General features: G+C 39.8%; 1 protein-coding gene across 13 annotated transcripts in view; it reads left to right on the top strand.

Annotated features, from left to right (window-relative positions):
* Positions 1–4,180: 4,180 nt before the first annotated feature.
* Positions 4,181–22,791, top strand: part of LOC110986966 (neuronal cell adhesion molecule-like) — a 73,950-nt gene continuing 55,339 nt past the window's right edge. For 4 of the 13 annotated variants that reach the window (XM_022249334.2, XM_022249327.2, XM_022249333.2 and 1 more), the window contains exons 1-2: positions 4,181–4,343; positions 16,229–16,315. Coding sequence is in view for 4 of the 13 variants with exons in the window: in XM_087136350.1 (XP_086992476.1) it covers positions 16,352–16,359 (8 nt within the window). In the remaining 9 variants the exon portion in view is untranslated. Of the gene's footprint in view, positions 4,344–12,020; positions 12,176–16,228; positions 16,316–16,336; positions 16,360–22,791 lie in introns of those variants that run through there. The other 9 variants (XM_087136362.1, XM_022249331.2, XM_087136358.1 and 6 more) reach the window with 3 other exon arrangements.

Here is a 22,791-nt window from a genome sequence, read left to right as displayed (position 1 = left end):
GCGCCCAGGGACACGGAAAAAAATGTGCTGAGGAAAAAATGCAAAAGTTATGCGGTGTTGACCAAGCATTCAGGCGCACGGACTCCTGAAATTCGCAAGGAATCGCAGTTACCGGCTTCCATATAGGACTCTTCTGGGATCTCGGGGTTCCCGGCCCAACGCACTTCCTCCCTGCCCATCCATTTAACCCCAGAAAGGGTTCGAGCGACCATGCAAGGGAGGAAACGAGACAGGCCCCTAAGCCCTGGCCACCGAGTCGGCCATACGTCTCGAACCTGTACTAAGGCGCTCACCTGGACTTCGCGGACAGTGCCAGCCGCAGAGCTTATCCGCTAGGCTAAGGTACTGCTGGTATTTGACGGGGGTGAATTGGAGTCTCTTATAGCTACTGACAGCAAGCGTCGGGAAAATAAAAAAGTCACTCCTGGGATTCGAACCCGCCGTCTAACGATCTGATAACCGCGAGCTTAACCACTCGGCCATCTCTGAGATATTGCTTTTTGCTCTTCATATTAATTATGGAGATAACAAAGTCATTCAACTTACTGCACAGAATGGTGTGTAAATACTGAGTGATTGAAACGTTATCCGCCCTGAGCCGAAGTGCCCCCTCACCGGCGAAAGAAAGGCAGGTGGCACTAAGTTTTCCAACCGGGTTCTAACGCGTTCGGCTTGCGCGCAAAGACCACACATTCTAGACTAAAATCGTTGCGCGTACTCAGCGTGCTCTGCGTCAACGCGCATAAAGTTGCGAACCTATGCGATGCATGAGTACTAAAGGACTGTGGATTTCATTTCAAAACACGCCCTCTTTTATTCCTGGTCGCGCAACTTCAACTATCGTCCAATGGGAGTCTGCAAATCGTGGCACATCCGCGTGTATGTGACCAAGTTACTCACGAACCGGATAGACGTGGTCCGGGGACTTGCCCATATTGATTCGGGTTCATTTAAGAGAAGCTGTCAGGGAGACCAAGAATAACTTTGTCATACACGCGGATGCACCACGATTTGCAGACTCCCATTGGACGATAGTTGAAGTTGCGCGTATTGCGCGTATACTTTTGCATGCATGCAGTGCATGTGCAGTGGATGGACGTAAATAAAACTGAAGTGCTCCAATCCGTGGCGTCGTGTCGTGGTGTCGCATTGTGGCGTCAGGGCTACGGCACGGCGCAATTTTGGCGGCTATAGAACAACATACATTCCAGACTGAGGTCTAACACTTGCAATTATCCATTCTGATTAAAAGCATCCCTTCAGCAGCGGCACGATAAAGAAGAAACAGGCAGGCGGAAAAAAATCAATTGGGTGTACAATGAACACGTGAAGACTATGTACATGTCTAAACAGATCACAGATATGAACTCATACAAAAACAGCTCAATATTTTTGTTCTTTATTTAAGATCTAAACATAAATCTGTTGCAAATGAATCACTGATCACGTACATGTAGTATTTTCTCCAGCAAAATAAGTGGACTTTGACGTCGTGAAACTGCATGTCTTACCTCTTGTTCCTATACTGAGCAGAATGGACAATTCGTCTTGTTAGATTTGAGAATTTCTTATTAGAATTTGACTCATTATTTCGGTCGTGAAGTAACGTTTGCTTTGTTCAGGTTTTGCACCTGCGTAGGCCTACCCTGATTCCTAGTGGCGCTCTCACGTAACATTTAGAAGCATCTAAAGGTGTGCAATAACGAGACGCCTTCCAGTTTTCAGTGACATGCATTGAACGCTTAAATATTATGTCATGTTTCCGCCCCACGTTCAATCCCATGCGCTGATGTACGTACTCGGCATTAGTCTCTTTTCACGCGCGAATTGGCACCACCACAGAAAAACCCTAGGCTACGGTGTAAATAAAAATACGCGGTTGGCTTTTGCTCTCGTATGTTCACGAACAGCTAGATTTGTTGTTCGTGGGTCGGCCGCTCGAACGCTGGGAACAAACAACTTGTTATAATTGCTAGTAGTCAGTGGCAAGCAACATGCAACATGGCGACGTCCATATTCGTTATTCGAGAGTTAATGTTTGGGTGGGCTGATGAATTCTTTTCTATTTAAGGAGCAACATTCATTTCTGTGTTGTAGAAAATAATTATTGTTAATTTTTCAAAACTTCATATAGCCTCTGGCTTTGGAAGCCATCTCTCTACTTTTTGCAGCTGTTCAAAAATCAAAATCTCACAAGTTTTTCCGTGTGTTCCTGTAAACCCTGACGAGGAGGTCGTGTGTGATCCTGTTCCGGGAACAGTGTTCTTGGGTCGTGTTCCCGCCGTTCGAGCGCAAAAACAAGAAACACGTGTCAAGAACAGGCAGCCCGAACTCGACCATTATTATACTACGTGCTGGACCGAGAGAGGGCGCTATAACCTAGGCTCGGATGTTATTAACTGCGCATAAAATGAAAGAAAATGAACACAAAAAAGGAATTATGGAGCGTGCATCTCATTAGTTTTTATGCAACACAGGATACGCAAATTCCTGATATGAGAGCCTGAATAAGTTTGTCCGCCTTACGTTTAAGTTGCACTTGTTATCAATGCTCAGTAATCATTTCCTGTTTATTTGGAAGTTCAAATGTTGAGTAATAATGGAAAAAATCTGTGGTATGAAAAAAAAAACGCAGTAAAATGCAAGTGAAACCTTTCCCCATTTTTTGATCAGTCGGCCTTGTTTCAACGTAAAGTGCTTTTTTGAGCCTATTATTATTTATGTCCACTGTCCATTATGTGTGAAATAATCGTGACTAACACGAAGCCAAGGAATGTTCTTCTAGGGGGGCGCTGTTAAAGACAGTTTCTTTCCAAATATTTGGAGCCTTATTCATGCTGCAAACTGAGCACCTCGCCAAATGAAGAATTCTGTCTTTTCGCCAACTGTCTTCCTCAGTCTCATTTTCAGTTATTGAAAAATAACTGCCAAGGATGCAAAAATGAAAGTGCTGACAAATTGTCACGAGTCACGACTGAAGAGGCCGGGGAATGGAAATATCTTGAAGGACGTTCGAAAAATAATCATTTTATCACGGGAAATTCCTAAAAGAAAGCAATTATTTCACAACCACCCAATCCTTGACAAGTATTACTTGTCATAATTTCGTCACTGTTTACTCAGTAGGCAAAACAGTAATATTTTAAATTCACTTCCTCATATTAGTGGCTGGGGTTGTGGTGGGTTGGGGTGGGGGTGTCCTGATCTCAAAAGATATATTTAAATCATGAAAACGGGGTCAAGAATGCAACTTAACCCATCACTTTTGATAATTCCAATGGCTTTCCTCAAGTGGAAGTCATTTTAGGTTGCCAACTAAAAATTTGTGAGAAATATCAGTGTTTCGAGAAGTGTCTGGAAGGCAAACGGTTTGGGAGACTCAAATCTGACGGAATTCTAAAAGAACAAATAAATCCCATTAAACCTCGAATATATTTTCATTTTTCTTATTTTTTGCCAATTTTCTGAAGCGCTCACTTTGCACGCACTTCTATCGGGAAATCATGAGTGTTGGTGATGGCTTCTTTGTAAACAGGATCTCACTAAGTCTTTGATCATTAATTAAAAGGATGTTTCGAACTCGCCAGAATTTTTTGTCTGTGCAGTATGACTACTCTTGCTAAATTTTGGTGGCTCAGGGAAAATCTAATGAACCACAAAAAACCGAGCAACGTCTGAGATTCCATTCATTACTTTATGGTTTTGTACTAATTCTGTGGAATAAAAACAATTGCACGGAATACTACAACCACTTTTGTACATTTTCCAAATTTTCTTCAAATGACACCAAAAGCAATTGGAAAAAAAATGACGTTTTTCCGGCTCTTTCCCGTAATTATTCCTGGGTATCACATCCAAAAATTCTGAATAATAGGCTACGTGTGACTAGATGGTGCAGGGTCTGTCCAAAAATAATGTTTCCTTGAATCGCTGCTAATAGCTCTGCTCACTCCCCCCCCCACCCGTCGCTGACTGTCATGCTCAACCTCAGAAGTTAACTGATTAACCGTTGTGGCAGGGTGTCTGCTGTTTACAGTACGCTGGTATTTAAATTTTCAATGCACGGCGCGGGCATTGGGCTTGAAGCTTGGTACACAAAACATATTTGCATAATAAACAGAGGCTCGGCATTAGACGTAGACGCTCATGCGCACTGCAGTTGGACTGGCGGCTTGGGGAGGGTTAAAAATAGCACTGCACACACGCCATCTAGCCTCGGCTTGATTGAGTGGTCGTCTGCAACGAAATCTCAACATTTTTCGACGGAATTTCCATCTGTTTGGAGCAAACAACCAGGAGTTTAATTTGGATTTGTACAGTCTAATAGGCATCATCACCCATTGGTAAGTTTTTGTACTTGTTGAAAGGACAAGGATTGGGGAAAAAAGCCAGGAATTGCGTGTTAGAGAAGATCTGGAACATGAAGAAGAATTGTCCGACTCGGTTTGGTCAGTTGACCTAACCGTTTTTGCATGCAGTACATTGTACATGGGCATGTCGTCGAGAACATTAATTTCACGCAGCCCATGTGCAAATTTAGCGTGACTGGTGTTATCATGCTTGTGTGATCATCCTGTGTATTTTTTTTAATTGGCCGCAGTTGACCCATGTTTTAACAGTCTTTGGGGAATACATGTATACTTTTGTGCAATTCTTAAATTGTAGTTCTTGAATTAGGCCTATTGCTGATGTTGAGCTTAACAATCGCAATAACATGGACGTGCATGTAACTGAGAAACCTCGCTTGGTTTTTATTCTAATTTTTTTACAGCTTCGTGTAGCGATATATTTCCATGATTTGTTGTTTCCCCTTTTCCCTTTTCAAAATATTTCTCTGGTGCAATTTTTAAAATTTAGTTTGTAACTTTCCTCATGCTTAAACAGTCCTTGTGGGACAGACTAGTGTGCAATCTGTAATTGTAGCTCAAAATTAATGTTGATGCGAACTCAATTTGAATTTGGATACAAATTAGAATTGATGCTCTTAAACTGTGTTTATTTTCACAAGTATACCTGTACCTTGCCAGGCCTCTTCAGGGTTGCTTCCCTGTTTTTTTTCGCCTGAGTCCTAGGTCCCAACCTGCTTTACCCTCTTTCTTGATTTCTCTCCCGTTGGTTTGATGTTTTTGTCATAGGTTTAGAACTGCGTGTGGTGTTTTAGTTGTTTTTGCTGTTGTGTCATTTAATTTATGTGAACCTTTCTATCAAGTTCTTAATGCGTCACAAATGTGAATTACAATAAAGTTATTTCAAACACGCTTGGGCTTCACTTTTGGCTTCCAGCAATGCTGTTACTAGTATTAACTACCGCTATGAAGTTAACCTTTACAGTCTCGAGTTGAGGGCGATTTGTTTTCATTGACACTAATTAGGCCCATCTTTTTTTGTTTTAGGGGTTTCCCCTTTTGACTTGGTAGCCTACATGTACTATTTTATTATTAGAGCAACTATTGACTAGGCCCTGCTAAATATTCATCACAATATAATCATAATTCCTATGGCTTTGGAGTGTTTCAAAATTTTAAAACAGCGCTGTAGGATAGGTTTGAAGTGTCTTGGTTTTAAATGCCACTGTTGATTTGAAAGAAATACTCACAATTAAAATAAAAGAAATAGAAATAAAAATGCCTTTTGCAGCATTAATTTGTTATGTTGACATGAACTAACCCGTGTTTATGTTGGGCAAGAGGTGTTGTACATGTACTGTATGTTTCATGATTGGAGGTTGTATGTTTTCTGTACATGATCAGAACTCAATTTACCAGTGGCTGACCCGATCTTCTAGAATTCTTCTTTTTTGAGCCCATCCTCTGAACCAGAGGCACATTCTTTAATGTTTCCTCTAAAAAAATCTGCTACTGCTAGTTAAAAATGTGTGTCAAATGGCAGCACAGTCAGTCGTAGCATCTGTTTAGTTACTGGTGCTGCAATAAAAAAGAGGCAGAAAGGTTTGTAAAAGCACTAATAACTGAATTAAGGCAGAATTACCTGATCATGCCCGCTGGACAGGCAGAATAGAACCAGCCGTGGGAAAATCAGTCACACCTTACAGCCTCCAGGAGCGTACATATCAATGCAAAGTGGGCCGGGCTTTGGGGAGACCTCACCATTATCTGATAAAATGGTTTGAAGCCTGGGTAAATATATGGTGCTTGTGATACCAGAGTTTTCCAATGGTGGGGGGGAGGAATTTGTAAAGGCAAGGGATTTTGAGCCAGTTTATCCCCCATAAATAAATTCCCCTTTTTCATTTGATATGAACCTTAATTTTATTTGAAACAGTAGTTAGACGTTGTTGAACCAATTTTAATTTTTTTTTTCATCATGGGACATGTATACAAGTACATGTATGTATGTGGATACCGGTACATTGTACATATAATTGTATCCACCAAGTGGATACTTCCTGACGGAAGTTTGCAACATGTTTTCAGATTTAAAAGGTATAAAGATACAGACTTTTACATGTAGGCCTACAGGAACATGTAGGTTGAAATAAACTGCATAAGCCTCATTGTTATAAAGTTTGTATTGCTTCAGTTTGGCTTACATGTATTCAGTTGAATGGAATCGGCTGTTACTGTACCTAGGTGTGCGGGTAGTTTCCATTTAATGGTAGCACTACTGACTGTAACCTGACTACAAAGTGAATCTGCCGTTTGAAATGCTTAATTGGATAAATTAATCCTGTTGGTACTCATCATATTGTAGGTACAAATGTAGTGTTAAAGGATTCCATCTTCCCCGGGGCTGAAATAAATGATGAAACTGTACATGTGAATATGTTGGATAATCCTTAGTGCAGTGCAAAAAAAGTAAGGTAGATGACAGACAGTATAAAACTGATTGCATACATGTGACATGTAGCACTAACACTGTATGTGTGTACATCTATTGTAGTGGCACTTGATGAGTCACCCTTCAATTTGTTTAACCATGGAGCTGATAGCTCCATGCTTTAACTGCGTGTGCCATCTCCACACTTTGCATGTGTTGGCCTCTTTTTGTGCAATTAAGACTTGTAATGGCAGAACCAGGTTTGCGGTTTTCAGGACATTAACTTTGTCAATCCTTCGCCTGTTCGGTTATTGAGAACATCCATGCAGTCATACGGGAAAATATGAATTTGTAAATTATAATACATGTTACAATTTTTTCAGTACCGGTACATGTACAAAAGTACAAAAAGATATGTACATGTACCAGTACATGTGTACATGTATGATGAACGGACCACGGATGATATGGTATTTTGCAAAAATACATCAACACATGTACTTTGAACTTGATAAGCAAGAGATATGATTTTTATCAATGGACATAATATCAAAGGAATAGTCCGTAAGTGCATTGTTCAAAGAAGCATCACAGCAAATATTATTTTTCAGATACTTGTAGACTATAAGTGGCCGACACCAATCAGGATGCAATTTCACACATGAAGTTGGAGCAAAGAAACGATTGTTCTCATATTTGTACGTGAAATGCACAGTCAGTAATGTGAGCAAATTCTGCTGGATTATAAATATGGTACGAACAGTAGAGTAGAGCCATTTCTGTTAGAGTCGGCAGAATGCCATGAACTTTTAGAATTCACAGACACAGAAGAAATGCATCTGTAGAATTCCTAAGAACTGAAACCGCATTCTGTTTACATGCTGCATGAAACCTACATGTACATGTAAGGAGGGGATAAGGTTAAATTGTGGATGTGAAAACTTGCAACTTATGGTGTACAGGAATGGATCTCATACATGTGTGCAAGTACATGTACAATGTATGCACAAACTTACATGTACACCTGGTGGAGGTGGATATTGTACATGTACTATACATGTACACATGTACTTTTCTGGTGAACAGATCCAAGTATCAGCTTCCTAAAGGAAGCGGGAAGGTAATAAAAGTAATTGGGAAATATAATTTCCTGAATGACTCTCTGCAATGTAACTTGACCAGATGTGCAAAAAAAGTTGCATTGTAACGGTCAAATGTACATGTACACCTGTGGACTCGTGCAAATTCAGAACAAAAGAGCTCTTATTTTATACATGTAACAGTACATACATATGCTTCCTTGCATGATGATAATGAACAATGATTGCTACATGTAATGTAATTGACAGGGACGAACAGTTATCTTGTATGAATTTACCAAACTGTGCTGAAAGCACTGCTTTCCTGGCCAGCTTAGTCTCTAGCTCATCACATGCTGATTTTTGGCATTCCATTCCACTATCCCGTCCCTGTCTGTTAATGCACTTGGGATCCATAGGACATCATTGGATCTGTTTGAAAGCTTCCAGCTACAACAACATTGAAGGACAGACCTGTACAAATATGGAATACATGTACAAGAGTCATGCCAGGGATTCTTCTTTAGGGAACCCTTTTAGTGATCAGGAAATGTTTCAAGGTCGGCTGTCAAAAAAGGATGCTTTGGTGCATCTACATGTAGATGTATGTACTGGTACCTACATGTAGCATAAGTTATGTACATGTACTGGTACATGTACATGTATTAGTACATGTGCTGGTACATGAACATGTACCGGAGGTACTTTTAGTACTTGTACATGTAGTACATGTGTTTGGTTCCTACATGTACCGTGGCATAGGGCCTGTTGTTCATTTTAAAATGAACAGGCTGTTCATGCTAATAGTTTTAAAAGTACCGCACATGTACATTTTGTACGCTTATGGAGGTGGTACACCTACATGTATCGTATCAGTACTTAGTACATCTACATGTACAGGTTCAGTGTACTGTATTCATGTGCTTGTTGTACACAAGCACACAGTCACGGAAACAGTAGTACGAGAGGGTGAAGCGTTTGATTCCTGGCTTGGTCCACATGTGGCTTGGGTTTTTAGTCCCTACCTGATTCTGTGGATCCTCTGGGGTTTCCTCCCACCTGTAAAACTTTCTTTCCTCTCTGTACAGGTTTTTTCAGGCTTGTGAATTACAGTGTGCATGTATTTGGACAGTGTCTAGGGTGCTTTTGAGGAATCCTTAGTGTCACTGCCAGAAATAATAATAATGTTTTGTAATAATGAAAAAGAAAATATGTAAAGTTTGTATCGTACAAAAGGAAAGCACCCGGCAGACTACATGTACATGTACATGCCTGTTTGCTCTGCATCTCAGCAAAGTTTCTTCTGACAATAGTGTTGTCCCAGCACATTTCAAGTACACGTACATGTATGTTGTTGTTTGCCAAAATTTCATCGGTTCCTTGGTCTGGCCTACATGTATGCAAGGTCTCTCATACATGTAGGGGGGCCAAAGGTCACAGTTGCCCCTATTGTCAATTGGAATCCATACTTCTTAATATAATGCAGGATTTATGATTCCATTCACTCGCTCAGTCTGCTCAGGATTGGTTGTTCATTTTCCCAGGGTTGTCATGAAAAGGGGGTTTCTTGTTCAATGAATGCATGGGTGGTGTTTTGTAAAGGAAATTGGACGCATTGCATAAAGAGTGGATAAACTGTGACCATGTACATGTAATAGCATTTAGTAGTATACATGTAGTATGCAATAAGTCTTTTGCGAGTTAAATTTGAATAAAATCTGGTACACAGAGTTTTTTAAATTCATGTGAACAGAACAATTTGAATTCTCCATACTAAAACCACTGTTGCTACATGTATGTGATTTGGGGCAAGCTTTTGCTTACATGTAGTTACATGTACATAAGAAACGCCTTGCAACAGTACACTGTTGTTAATGGATAAGAAGGGCACAAACGAACCAGTCCATTGCAGAGATTGTGGTCGCTATGCGAAAGTGTGGCCCAAATCACGAGACATAGCAACAATGTTTTTAGTCTGGGGAATTCAAATTGTTATTTTATATGTGTAATAAGGTACATGTAACTCAAGTGTACCAGATTTTATTCAAATTTACATGTACCTCACAAACTTATGGCTTATTGGGCTGCAAATGTACATGTACCGTTTCGATCACACAGAATGTATCACATACCGGCACTGTACACTTGCAGAATACCAGCATGTGTAGGCCTATTAATGCATTTTATTGTCTACATTGTCAATGTATCCTGTATACAGTACAGAATATTTGGACATACCGGTAACTATGACCTGCATTTACACACAAACCTGTACATTTCTAGACGGAGAGGATCTGTTTCAGATGGAATTTCTTTGTCTGCATGCTGACTGGTACATTGCATACATGTACATGTACTCGTACACACATGTACAGTGTACATGTATGCATGAGCCATAAAGCACCTCTTACATGGGATTGTCATACATGTACATGTTCATCTTGTACATGTACAGTACATCATGTGTGTTTATAAAGCGAAATTGTCTTATGAATTCTTGCCAGAGCATGATATCACGTTTGAGTTATTTATTGTCAGGACAGCAGTCTGGCCTGCAGGGTGAGGGGCCAATCAGCAAAGCGTCTCTCACAATTTGCTGTTGACGATGCCAGGGGCTTGTTTTACGAGCACACCATTCTCCGGTCCTGACTGTACAGGATGAGTCATGTAGTGTAAAGCCATAATCAGCATGCAACGGTATATTACATGGCTTTCAACTGCGTATATGCCAGTCTTTGTTTATTACAAGTGAGTTTAACTATTCATAACACCCTCTTGACAAGCTCGGCTGAGCTTCTCCAAGCAATTAAACCGCAAAGTCCAATTTTGTTATTGATTTCAGAGCTGAAAGTTATGCGGATGCACCTAGCGTATTGGCTCAGCAGGAACACACAGCTTTGCACATTTGGTCATTAATTTGTAAATGATCTTGTTTCTCCTGCTGATTCCGTCTTTTCTCCAAAGAATATCTTCAGAGAAACCATGCAATATTACTGTATCATTAATCTGAAATTATACACAATTTATGTAAAATGTAATACATGTAAATACAACTACATCAGTACATGTTCATGATGGACATGCATTGTACTGGTAGGTGTTTTTTTTTTAGAGTAGGCCTACACGTAAGAGCAAGCTCTTGAAAGGCGCCAACCATATTTTTAGATGTGTACCTGAATACTTCTGCTTACATTGAAATGAAACATGTTTATTTGAAGGGAGAAATGTGATAAATTTAACTACTGGTACATTTACATGTAGGCTATGTGTTCATTGTAGTGGTATTTTTAATACCTAAAATGCTTTAGAGATACTACCGCATTTTTTTACATATGAATAATTCAGCTTTCATTAAAATCAACCATTTATTTTAATATATTCAGCATTGCCTGGCATTGTTCACATGTATGTCTGTTCTAAAAAAAAAAGAAAACACACAATAGGCCTTCCGTACAGTACACAAATGTTTTTCAGACACACACATGCACATTTTGTGGGGAACATATTGGAGCCTATTGGAGCCTCTCTAATGTTCAGAACCATCTGTCCCTTGCAAAAAATGTTAATTTTTCCCCTCACATGGAAGTCACAGTCAGTGCATGACTCTTGCCCCAGGAATGTTCTGGGCCTTGTGGTTGAGTGGGTTGCTGGCAGCAGTTGTCTGCCCACAGCTTTGGATGACCTGACCTCAAGATTGGGGCATGAAGTGAGAGTGCCAGTGAATTAATTGGAGGGCACAGCCCATGCACCTGTCTGGTGCCTTGAGCTTTGTACAATCATACATGCACATGTGCATGTATGTACATGTACCGCTACAGCAAGGAACAGTAGACTTGTGTGGTACTCTGTACATGTGTATATGAACTGTACATGTATGGTACAAATCCTAAATATTCCAAGTAGATTTGTAGCCCAAGGACAGATTTTTCACAGGTGTATCATTACCTTGAGTACAGTTTATACATGTATGTACCGGTTTATATGTACCAGTAGATTGTGCTGTTTGGTTACAGTACTTACGCCGTACATGCACTGTACATGTACATGTACTGGTACTGGTAGCTTTCCTTCCCTTGGAACTGAGTGACACATGTGCTCTCTTATAACCCTATCAGTGCATGATTGATGACTGCTGCAGTGTTCATTTGGCCTGTCATTTTTTAGCAGATCCTCAACCAACTAGTGGAGAGTCATCCCTGAAGAATATACTGGGGTACATATACATACATACATGTAGCCAAGCGACTGGTTTGTTTATGACAGTGTAGCCTACAGGCATCGTTCATCTCAGATTCTTGTTCTACAGGTACTTGTAACTTGTAAGTACTGGGGTACAGTATCTCATTCCCATGTTTATGAGTGAATTGCTTGAAATTGGTAAATGCCGCAGATCTGACATTTTAAATCATGCAAAAGTAATGTACATTTAGTGCCTACTAGATGTATCATCACGGCTTAAAGGTACATGTACATGTGTATGTTAAGGTACAATGTACATGTACATGTACATGTGTATGTTAAGGTACAATGTACATGTATACATGTACCTGTACGTGTATACATGTACCTGTACATGTACAGGTAGTACTGTTAAAATTAATTATCTTATTGGATTGTGTTACAACTACATGTACGGGTATGACTATTCTATTTCTGGAGTTGGAATATGTACATGTACAGTGTACCGGTGCAGTAATTCGACAGTGTTGTCGGGCCTCGTTACAATCACTTTTGCAGGACTGAGTGTGGCAGACCATACCATTGTGAAGGTGTATGCATGTACATGTCCATGTATGCACTGTACCAACCCACATTTTTGTATCCTCCTGAATGCTGTAAAGCAAACGTGTTACTTTGTACATGTACTTAGTACACAAACCTGTGAAGTGGATAACTTACAATGTACATGTACTGGTAGAGTCATTTTTCAGGTCTGCACAAAAACATACACATACATGTAAACTGGTTCACCGCAACAGTGACGGAGACACTTCTGTTGTTATGATGAAGTTGAAATGCTGAATTAGATTGAACTTAATTTCTTTAAAATATACTTTATTCAGGGCCCTGTATATTTTCAGTCACAGTAACAAGCGAGGGTTCAATTCAGTTTTAGATAATCAGAGACGTTTTGGTACATGTACCAAACCTTATCCATTCTGAGGGAAACAAAGGAAGGTGTTGTTATTACATGTACCTAGAAACAGTGGGCCCATGTGCATGCAGGTTTATGCACATTTTGCGCAGCGTGCACTTAGCACGTGCGTTAAGACCAATTGATGTTAGAATGTACTGGTATGCTGCATGAGGCCGGTTGAAAGACTTCCCAACAGCCTGTCTCTTCTTTCCCAGTGAGGGTGGACTTCAACTCAGGGTGATCAAAATTTGCATCGCACTGATTACATTTGATACTCAGCTCCCCTGATCAACACCCAAATTTCAATTTGAATGTAAACCTGAAAGAAGAGAACTTTTCTGAAGTTTGTGTTGACACATTGCACGTCATATACAGTATGGGTTTCTCCCAGTCCTGGAAGTTTTTATTCTACTTGTTTGCTTTGTCTTTCATCAATCAGCAGTGTTCTGTGGGGAGATTGTCCAGCTGTCATTAAATGATGAGCGAAAGATTGTGACTGTAGAGTAGCACTTTGGCTGGAGAGAATATAACAAGGGCCCCCCAAAGTCTCGTAAATCAGGCCCATTAGAGAATTCCACTAGGGCATGTGGGGGAGGGTAATTACCTGGTATACATGTACATGTACATTCCCATATTCTGGATGGGTCACCAAGCAAGATCTTGTAATATCACAGAGCAAGGAGGAGTACATGCACTGTAAATTTCTGTTTGTCACTGTCTGTGGGCATGCTGTAAGTCGGTGCATGGTGAGTCCAGGCTACTGCTGGACCACTAGTACATGTAGGTGACTCCCAGTACTATGTTTGACACTGCCTGCTGGTGAGTTTGAACAGATACACATGTCCTGTACATTGTACCCCATCAATATCTGACTTGACAGTAATTTTACACACATGTACCGTACATCATTACATGTACATATCTACGTGTACTGGTTAGCGGTACATACATATGTATCATACACATGCACTAAGTATAGCTTCCATTTATAAACCAAACACAATTTACATTACTCTGTGTATAGTTCGGCCATGGTCCCATCTCATGTGTGAACCTCTCTAGTGTTGTTTTTACTGATTGCGCATGAAAGGTACATCCCTAACAGCTTGATGAAATCGAAAATCGTTTGCAAAGGGACTTCCCACTAGAAATATCAGTGCCTTTGCTCATACAGGTATGTACAGTACATGATTAATGCATAGTTAATGTGTGATGTCATCATGCCATGCACACAAACACCACACAGGCATTTATGACATTGTGGACAATCAGATTATCCCTGTCCCATTACTTTGGAGTGACAGTGATCACAGAATTTAACCACATTGTGAAATCGACTGCAGCACTCTGCATTCTGAGGTCACTGTGGGTATAAGGTAGGCCTATTATTTTTACCACTTCCTGTTGCTGCCTACTCTGAAGTAAATTGTTTTTAAATGAATACATGTAGTCCTGGTTGGAATGGAACTTGCAGCCTGAGGTACTGGAATGCCTTATGCACAGTCACGACTAGCCTATTTTTATTCGTCACATACAAGAGGCTTCAATTTCAAAGTGGACTTTCAGACTAGTTGGATTTTCCCAAGAATTGTGCATTCATTTGAAAAGGCAAGTATGGCACATTGCAGTACTTAAACAGAGAAGTGGTACATGTACATTACTGTGCATGTACATGTACATGTATTCATGGAAATTTATGTTCTTGAAAAAAAAAAGAATTTAGCGTGCGATACGGTACTAGTCTTTCTGAAATATTCAATCCTTTTAAGTATTCTTCGAGTTGATATAATGTCTGATGTTTTTAACTACATGTATGAGATACATGTAAACTTTTTAATCAGAACAGGATACAGTGTCTTTGGGTATACTGTTTATTACATGTACCAAGGATAGATCTGTATACCATAGATTCATTAAACCACAGGAATACAGTGGAGTGCACAGGGCCTGACGACCCCTTCTGTCCCTTTAATTCTGTACTTTAATGAGCCTAAATCCACCTCTGATTATAAACACTTTGTATTTGATGCCAGCAACGGATACTGTGTGGCAGGTATACATTTACACGTACATACATGTATTCGAATGGTAAATGTGGCTCCTCTACATGTATCAGTAGGCCCCTATTTTTGTTTTGTGTTGATAGAATTACATGTACCGGTACTTGTAGATAACAGGTATTTATTACGTACCATATTTTGATGGACATGTATGTACACAATACATGTGCTGTGATGTGCAGTACATGTACAAAACCAGTGCCGGTACATGTGCATGTACATGTGATAATCATGTACCGGTACGTACCGGTACATGTACACTGTACATGTACGGCACCGTACTGGCACCTTACACTAAAAGGAATTTTTCTTCAGCACACAGCATAGAAATAGACCTATTTACATACTTGTGCGTGTAGGCTAACCCTACCGCACATGTACAATGTACTTGGGGTATGAAGGGTTTGCATGTCTGGTTTGGGCACCAGGGGGTTTATTGTATTTGAATATTATCACTACAAGTGGTATGGACACATACCGGTACCTACATGTATTGTACATGTATACCAGTTAGTAACATGTACATGTGTAGTACTAGTTAGACAGTGGTATAGCTGGTATGAATTACCACACATCAAAAACTACCCAAATGGAACCTTTACATGTAATGGAAGCTTGTGTCTTTTTACATGTACCTTCAGATTGATGCAGTACATAGACAAATAGAATTGCTGAGGTTCATGTACGGGTATTCAGGCTTGTGGTCACAGTTACTGTGTCTCTTGATAACATTACAGCCTCTGGCATGGTGTGGTCTGTCAGACTGATAGGATTTTATTAAAATAAACACTTCATTCTTATCACACATTATTGACAGTGATTGAGGCAAACTCTCTTCAGAGCTGAACATCTGAAATCATTTTTCGAATGCAGTGTCTCTTGTACGTTTTGGGAGGCACATTGTGCTCTTTGGTAAATTCCAAATTTGTGGGAAGCCACTTCATACAGTGATGTGCCTTGGTGAACATTTGTTTCATAAAATGTTTCTGTTTGAGGTGATTGTTTTCCATCGTCATGTTTTTGTCTTTTCTTTCCTAACAAGAATTCAAAGACCTTTGCTTTCAATCATAAAACATGATGGAGTTCCTTGCCAAAATTAGTTCCATTTTGTCCATTTTCCTGTTGATCATCAACTGTGGCCTTTCAGCAGTCTCCTTTTTTTCCCTTCCGAACAGAAATTTCCGATTTCAGGAGGGCATTCCCTTTTCTTGAAGGAAAGAACACCCCAGAAGGAGGAGGACAAAGCTTGTGGGCAGTAAAAGGTATGCGACGACAGAAGTCTTGGAGTTTACTCGGACATGTACATGTATGTACTGAACAGTACATGCACAGTGAGAAAAATAAATTGAAGTAATATAGTTGCTTTGGTCTTATTTTGGGATGTACTTGTCATGTGTGTACCTTAATCATGTTTGCTGACTTCTGAAAAAAATACAAATGCTTTTGGCACATAAGTACTTGACATTGTATTTTGTTGTGCATTTGGTAGGGCTGAAATATCCTTTTACATGTAGTTCACATTTTACCGGTACATGTGTGGACATCTTCGACTTTATCGAATAAATCTAACTCCTACAATTTTTATATGTTTTTGTTTGTTTCAAGACCTACATGTACATACAGGCCCCCTCGCAAATGCCAGGGGTAACTCCTTTGCACGGCATTTTGAGCACGCACAAAAAAGGATACTTCCACAACTGCACTGGTTTATGTACGTGCATTTTGCAATGTCAGTGTGCTCATAAACAGTTGAAGGGCACATTTCCGTCAGAGGAGTTGTTTGTTGTGTTTTCTCATTGCCTTTGTCCAGCTGCTGACGGAGTCCCCTCAAAGAAGCACTGATTGATTGTTTGGCTGAAGAGCATATTGTATGGAGGACGAAAAGTGGCCATCTGCTTTTCTGCTATCTGAATGGTAGAAAAGCAAACACATGCAAACTTTTCAAGTTTTCTATACTTTTCTGCTCCCTCAAAAAAGCAGAACAAACATTGCTTGGTTATGCATTTTTCTATTTACTGCTTTTCTGCTTCAAGAAAAGCAGATTTTACTTTTTCTTCGTTGCTGGCGGCCGAAAAACAGCCAGCTGTTTTTTTCCTTTCAATCAGGCAGAAATGAGGATCGAACATTTTGACAACAACCGTAAATTCTACTTGTTTGCTTGTTTTTTATACTGGAGGAGCAAATGTACATACATGTAGGTGGCCGAAAAGTGGCCATCTGCTTTCTACCTTCCAAGGGCCGTAAACGGGGTTGTGAACCTCAGTCATGACCATTTCCGTTCCTTGGGATAAAAGAGGTATAAACCAATAATTACAGTCCAGTCTTTAATAAAAGATTCACATGTTTTCCTTTGCCTAAGCACATACATGTATCGATTGGATGATATCTATAAAAACTGCATTTCCTTTGAGATGCTGTTTTCTCTGCCTCACGGGGACACTGATAATGCCGTATGGGATTGGTCGGCAGAAAGTAAAGTTTTGGTTTCTGTACATCTTCATTCCCCCAAAACGGAAATGGTCGTAACCTACAAAATCTTTTCGGCCGCCATCAAAAAGAGGAAAAGTAAAACTACTTTTGTAGTAGCAGAAAAGTGGAGAAATGCATTACAATAAAATGAGCATTCTGCTTTTGAGGTCGTAGAAAAATAGAAAAGTAAAAAATTGCATGTCACAAAGACGTAAAATCTGTTTTTCTACTATTCTGATAGCAGACAAGCAGGTGGCCACTTTTTGTCCTCCATAATGTTGTCCAGGGGCCAATTTCATAGATCTGCTTAAGCACAAAATTTGATTAAGCATGAAAAACCTTGCTTGACAGACCAGGTTACCAGCCAAAACTCCATGTGATGTATATTGTTTTGGAATGTATTCATCCGTCGTTTGGTTAGCATGACAATCAAATAGATCTTGAGGTGATAACCCTTGTTTTTTTCAGAAAGGTTTTTTGCTCGTAAGCAAATTTTTGCGCTTAAGCAGCATCATGAAATTGGCCCCAGTGCAAGGGAATTTAAGCTTGCGCCCGATGTACTATACCAGTGTATAGTCGTCCACAGTACATATTGTTGGGATTCTAATATTTTTGGGAGGTACATGGGTGTATGTTATTTTCATCTTATCAGAAATTTGTGCAGTTATTGGTCGTGCTGACAAGGTCTCCTATTTTCATTGATTCCTGGCCCTGCTATTGTAGTTGTAAGTTTCTTGTTATGGCATTTCATTCTCCTTGTTGATTTGCCGTAATGATGTTTTCATGCTTCAGATATTTGTTTAACTTACCAGGTGGTACTTTCACTTTTGGTTCAACGACAGCTCAAGCTGAGTTTTTCCCTGTCAATTCCAGGGGAAGCACAGTCCACTGACACTGACAAATCACAAGTTGTGCCCGCAGCAGACACTGATAGGTCTGCATTTCATCTGAGACATGTACATGTACCCTTGGCACCAGTCCAGCATGTACATGTATTCATTCGGTCTGAATAATATTTGGCCCAGTTTTTCTCATCTCAGCAGGTATTCAGAGGTTGTAAAGCTTACAGTTCTTATTCATGTACACTCTGTGTACATACATACATGTGTACACATGTTCATGTACATGTATGTGGTACTCAGGCCTTCCATGGCTGTTAATGGAACGCTAAAGTTCTTTTGTTAGGAAAGTCAGAACCGAGATGTGGGGACAGAAACACTCACTGGGGCTATAGCAGCTGTTTCAACATGTACACTGTACATAACCGGGTACAATGTACATGTAGTCCTTAATTAACCCAGTTGCAAGTATACGTCCGTACCTGTAAGTACTACCCTGGAGACCTACATGTACGGGGGAGGGGTACAATACTCATAATACGTTCATACAGTGTAGACTGATGCTTTCATTTGTACCAGTACGTGTACTGCATTTTAATTTCTGTCTTTTTTAAAACCACACAGTACCTGTGCAGTACAAGTCTTTTCTTACACGTGGACCATTACAATGGAGGTACGGTACATGGAGATGTACATGTACATGTACCGGTACATACATTTACATGTATACATGTACATAGAGAGAAGTACATGTGTGTGCACTGTACATGCACCCATGTACACTACATTTATGCACTTGACTGAAATCTGGTTGTGGAATTGGATATTATTATTTATCTGGCCATTCCTGCACATTAGTCACAGGCACAAACATTAAAAAAACAACAACCCTGATTACTTAAATTATTCATTAAACAAGGGCAACTACTGTACAGGCACAAACATTAAAAAACTGTACATGCGTAAACCAGCTATGATAAAAGTGATCCCCCCCCCAAAAAAACCAATCAGGACCATAAACAAGAAGAATACGACACATGTGTAATTTGCATTCAGTGAGGAGCAATACACTTTTCTGGGGAAAGGGATGGGGAGATCAACCACATCCCATAGTTTCATACTTGAGTAAGCAGCCAGTGAAGTGAGTCGATCGCCCAGTACATGCTCCTGCGATTCAAATGCCAACTCAAAACTCTTGTGTATTCATGTGGCAATAATTAGATTTTCTTGCACTGAATTGGCTGGGCTTAAATGTTTTGTGCCTGCAAGGCCATTTGATGGAACAGACACGCTATCGTCCTTTATTCTTCTGCAGATTTTATTTTCGTTGGCATTTTATTTTCTTTTACATAGGTTACCTGTTGGCCTTGATGAAGAATTATTAGGCAGACATTTTAATCCCATGCATTAACTGTATAAGTATACCAGTAGTTAACATTTTACTTGCACTGTACACGTACATATACATCTATGTACTGGTAGTTTCCAGATTACAACATTCTGATCCATTATAACATATGGCTATTACACCAATAGCCAACTACACCAAATGTCAATAACGTCTGTCCCATTTTTAACTGTTTGTATTGAACTAGGCAGCGGTTCAGTATGTACATTGGTTTAAAATAATTCTAAAGAGCCTCCTTATCGTGTTGCAGTCAACAGTGTAGCGGTGTGTGTGTACAGTGCATGTATGTCCAAATGTCAGATTAAGACTTTCAAATATCTAATTGTTCACCTTGGTGATAGGTTTATTGGGATGTCACTGCAAGATCACCCTGGATCCATAAAATTGAGCCTTGAGATAAAAGGCCTTGATGTTTTTGAAAATTAAAGTACCATAGGACCTACTGGCTGAAGCTAAATCCACTTTCTTTGTGACTCGGGCTGAAAGATCCTAAAATCACGTGTTGTGTTGTGCTGGTCTGCCATGTTTGATATATTTAAGTTCGACTGGGCTTTTCTCAGTAAGTTCGACGTTTGAGACCGCTGCCGTGCTTACACCGTGTTAACCTCGCACTCATATTAATTTTATTTGACACAACGTACATGTACATGTACATGTAAGCCCGACATTTGAAATGGGTCTTAGGCTCCCAAAATAAATACATGTACATGTACGTTTACCATTATGTTAAGTTGCTTTCAATTCAGTATGGCTGGCATGTGAATATTATGGGCATTTTCAAAGGCACGTCACTGTCGCCACACCTGTCCATCAGATATCATGATCTGACACATTGGTCTAAATATAGCGGTACATGTACATGTATGCACAAGTTTGTAATGGAACATGTACATGTACTGTACATGCATGCATAAGTGCTGTAGACCTCAATCACAGGGCAGCCATTTTGCTTTTCTACCATTCAAAGCAATGCAATGAAACATGTACATGTACAAGTATGTAAGGTTTCTTCGCCTCACAGGATTTCTTGCTGTTCAGTCTGTCCATCTGGTTGGGGTGGGTGAGTCTGGTGAACTTTGTAACATTTACACTATGTCATGCACTGAATCCATTTATTCTGTACATGTTGTGTCAACCCTTGCGCACACTTCTGATGACAATTAAAACATTTTTTTCTTTCTTTGGATGCATCATTGGAAATAACCCTTCATTGTTTTCTTCAAAGTGACAGCTTGCTAGAAAGAACAATTAATGTAGACAGGGACTCGGTTTAGTCTGACAACCACCTTTATTAAAACCAAGTATGCTTTCCAACATCAATTTCGTCAGTCACTTTTTGGATAACAGCAAATGGTGTACGGTAGCTTTACCTTTAATTAAGCTTAACTTCATTTGCGATGTTGCTGTGCGCCTTGAGAAATCTGACAGGCTGAAGTAGCAATGCATACTTGCACATGTACATGTGTGCCTGGCTGGGTGCCTGTCTTAATTATATTTAATGCCCTGTAGACTGAGGCCTTAGAACAGCGGGTTGAGACGCGACCTCATCCTCCATGCATGCTAATGGGTCTCCTTGGCGACGGACAGAATGGATGGAAGGTCCACAAATGCCAATTAAACATAAACTAAATGGCATCCCAGAATGAAAATTTAAGCAAAATAATAAAGTATGGTACACGTCTACTGTAATGGAGCAATTTACATGTACATATGTATGTATTTAATCTGCATGTACAGTACATGTACGTGCGTAGGCGGGTAAATTGTTTTAATTTTTTTTGTGTGTTTTGGGCTTTGATGTTTATATTGGCTTTGTGATGGCCTTACGTCTTTGGCTTTTTGAAACAAAATCGGCTGTATGAAAAGCACTTTACATGCACCTGTTGCTTCACTTGGAGATTTCATGCAGCAATTAGTAATTCAACATTTAGAGTGAAGCCAAGTCTGTGAGACTCAGACAAGCGAAAACCCTCCATAGTGCACAAATTTCTTTCTCTGAAAAATTCTAAATTATTTTGTTGGGGGAGGCAGAACATGGTTTGCAGAATGCAGGTCACTCTGAGGGGTGAGGCAACTTAGAAACTTCACCGTAATTGAGTGCATATCTGCCTTGGCAATATCTCTTGTGCTGTTACCGTTACCTGGAACTTGAGGAGGACATACTGTACATGCACATTGTAAGCTTGTCACTAATTTTCTTTCTAGACATCTTTTTACTGAGCCCCAAAAGTCCACTGGTCATTGATATTGTATGTTTTTACTCAATGCCTTTTCAGTTCTTGGTGAAATGTGATAAAGGACTGTGTTACATGACTCGGACTATTTTGAAATAAATACATGGAAGCAAAGCAAAAACCAGGCATAAGAGATGTAGTTCATTATAGAGTGTGATCAATTGAAAGTAATATCGGGTATATGTTGCTTTGGTTTCAGTATCATATTCAATATTGATGTCCCATTGCCAGACAGATAAGACAGGGCTGTGACATTCTAGCCAGCCGTTTGCAATAGGACGGTCAGACTCTGCTACAGGCAGCTATCACTGTGAGTGGTTTTTATCTATGTACATGTACAGTACATGTACATGTAAGTTTAAGTAAGGGGTCTGGGTGGCTGTCTCTACTCTATACGAAGATGGACATTTGTCAAATGCCTCCAGATTAATGTACATGTATGTACATGTGCGTGTACATATACACGTACATGTACATGGCTGTACCAGTAATGTACATATACCAGTACGGTATGTTCTTTAGTTGTAATCATAACGAAACATTTTTCAGTTGTTTTCTCAATACACACGTCCATTCATTTACATGTACCAGGGTAAAGTACGTGTTCATACATGTACATGTACATGTACGTGCTTATGCATAGTACATGTAGGCCTACATGTATGCTGTTCATGTACACGTAAATTGTTACCAATACTTTTTGTTTGATTTTTGTTTGGAGACATGAATCCTGTACTACAGGTATGTACTTGTACATGTAATGTACATAAATTTTACAACATAAACCT

The sequence above is a fragment of the Acanthaster planci genome, linkage group LG04 (genome assembly GCF_054643075.1).
Source record: "Acanthaster planci isolate LZ-2023a linkage group LG04, COTS_SCS, whole genome shotgun sequence".
NCBI classification, from domain to species: domain Eukaryota; kingdom Metazoa; phylum Echinodermata; class Asteroidea; order Valvatida; family Acanthasteridae; genus Acanthaster; species Acanthaster planci.
This window is presented reverse-complemented; position numbering and strand designations above follow the sequence as displayed.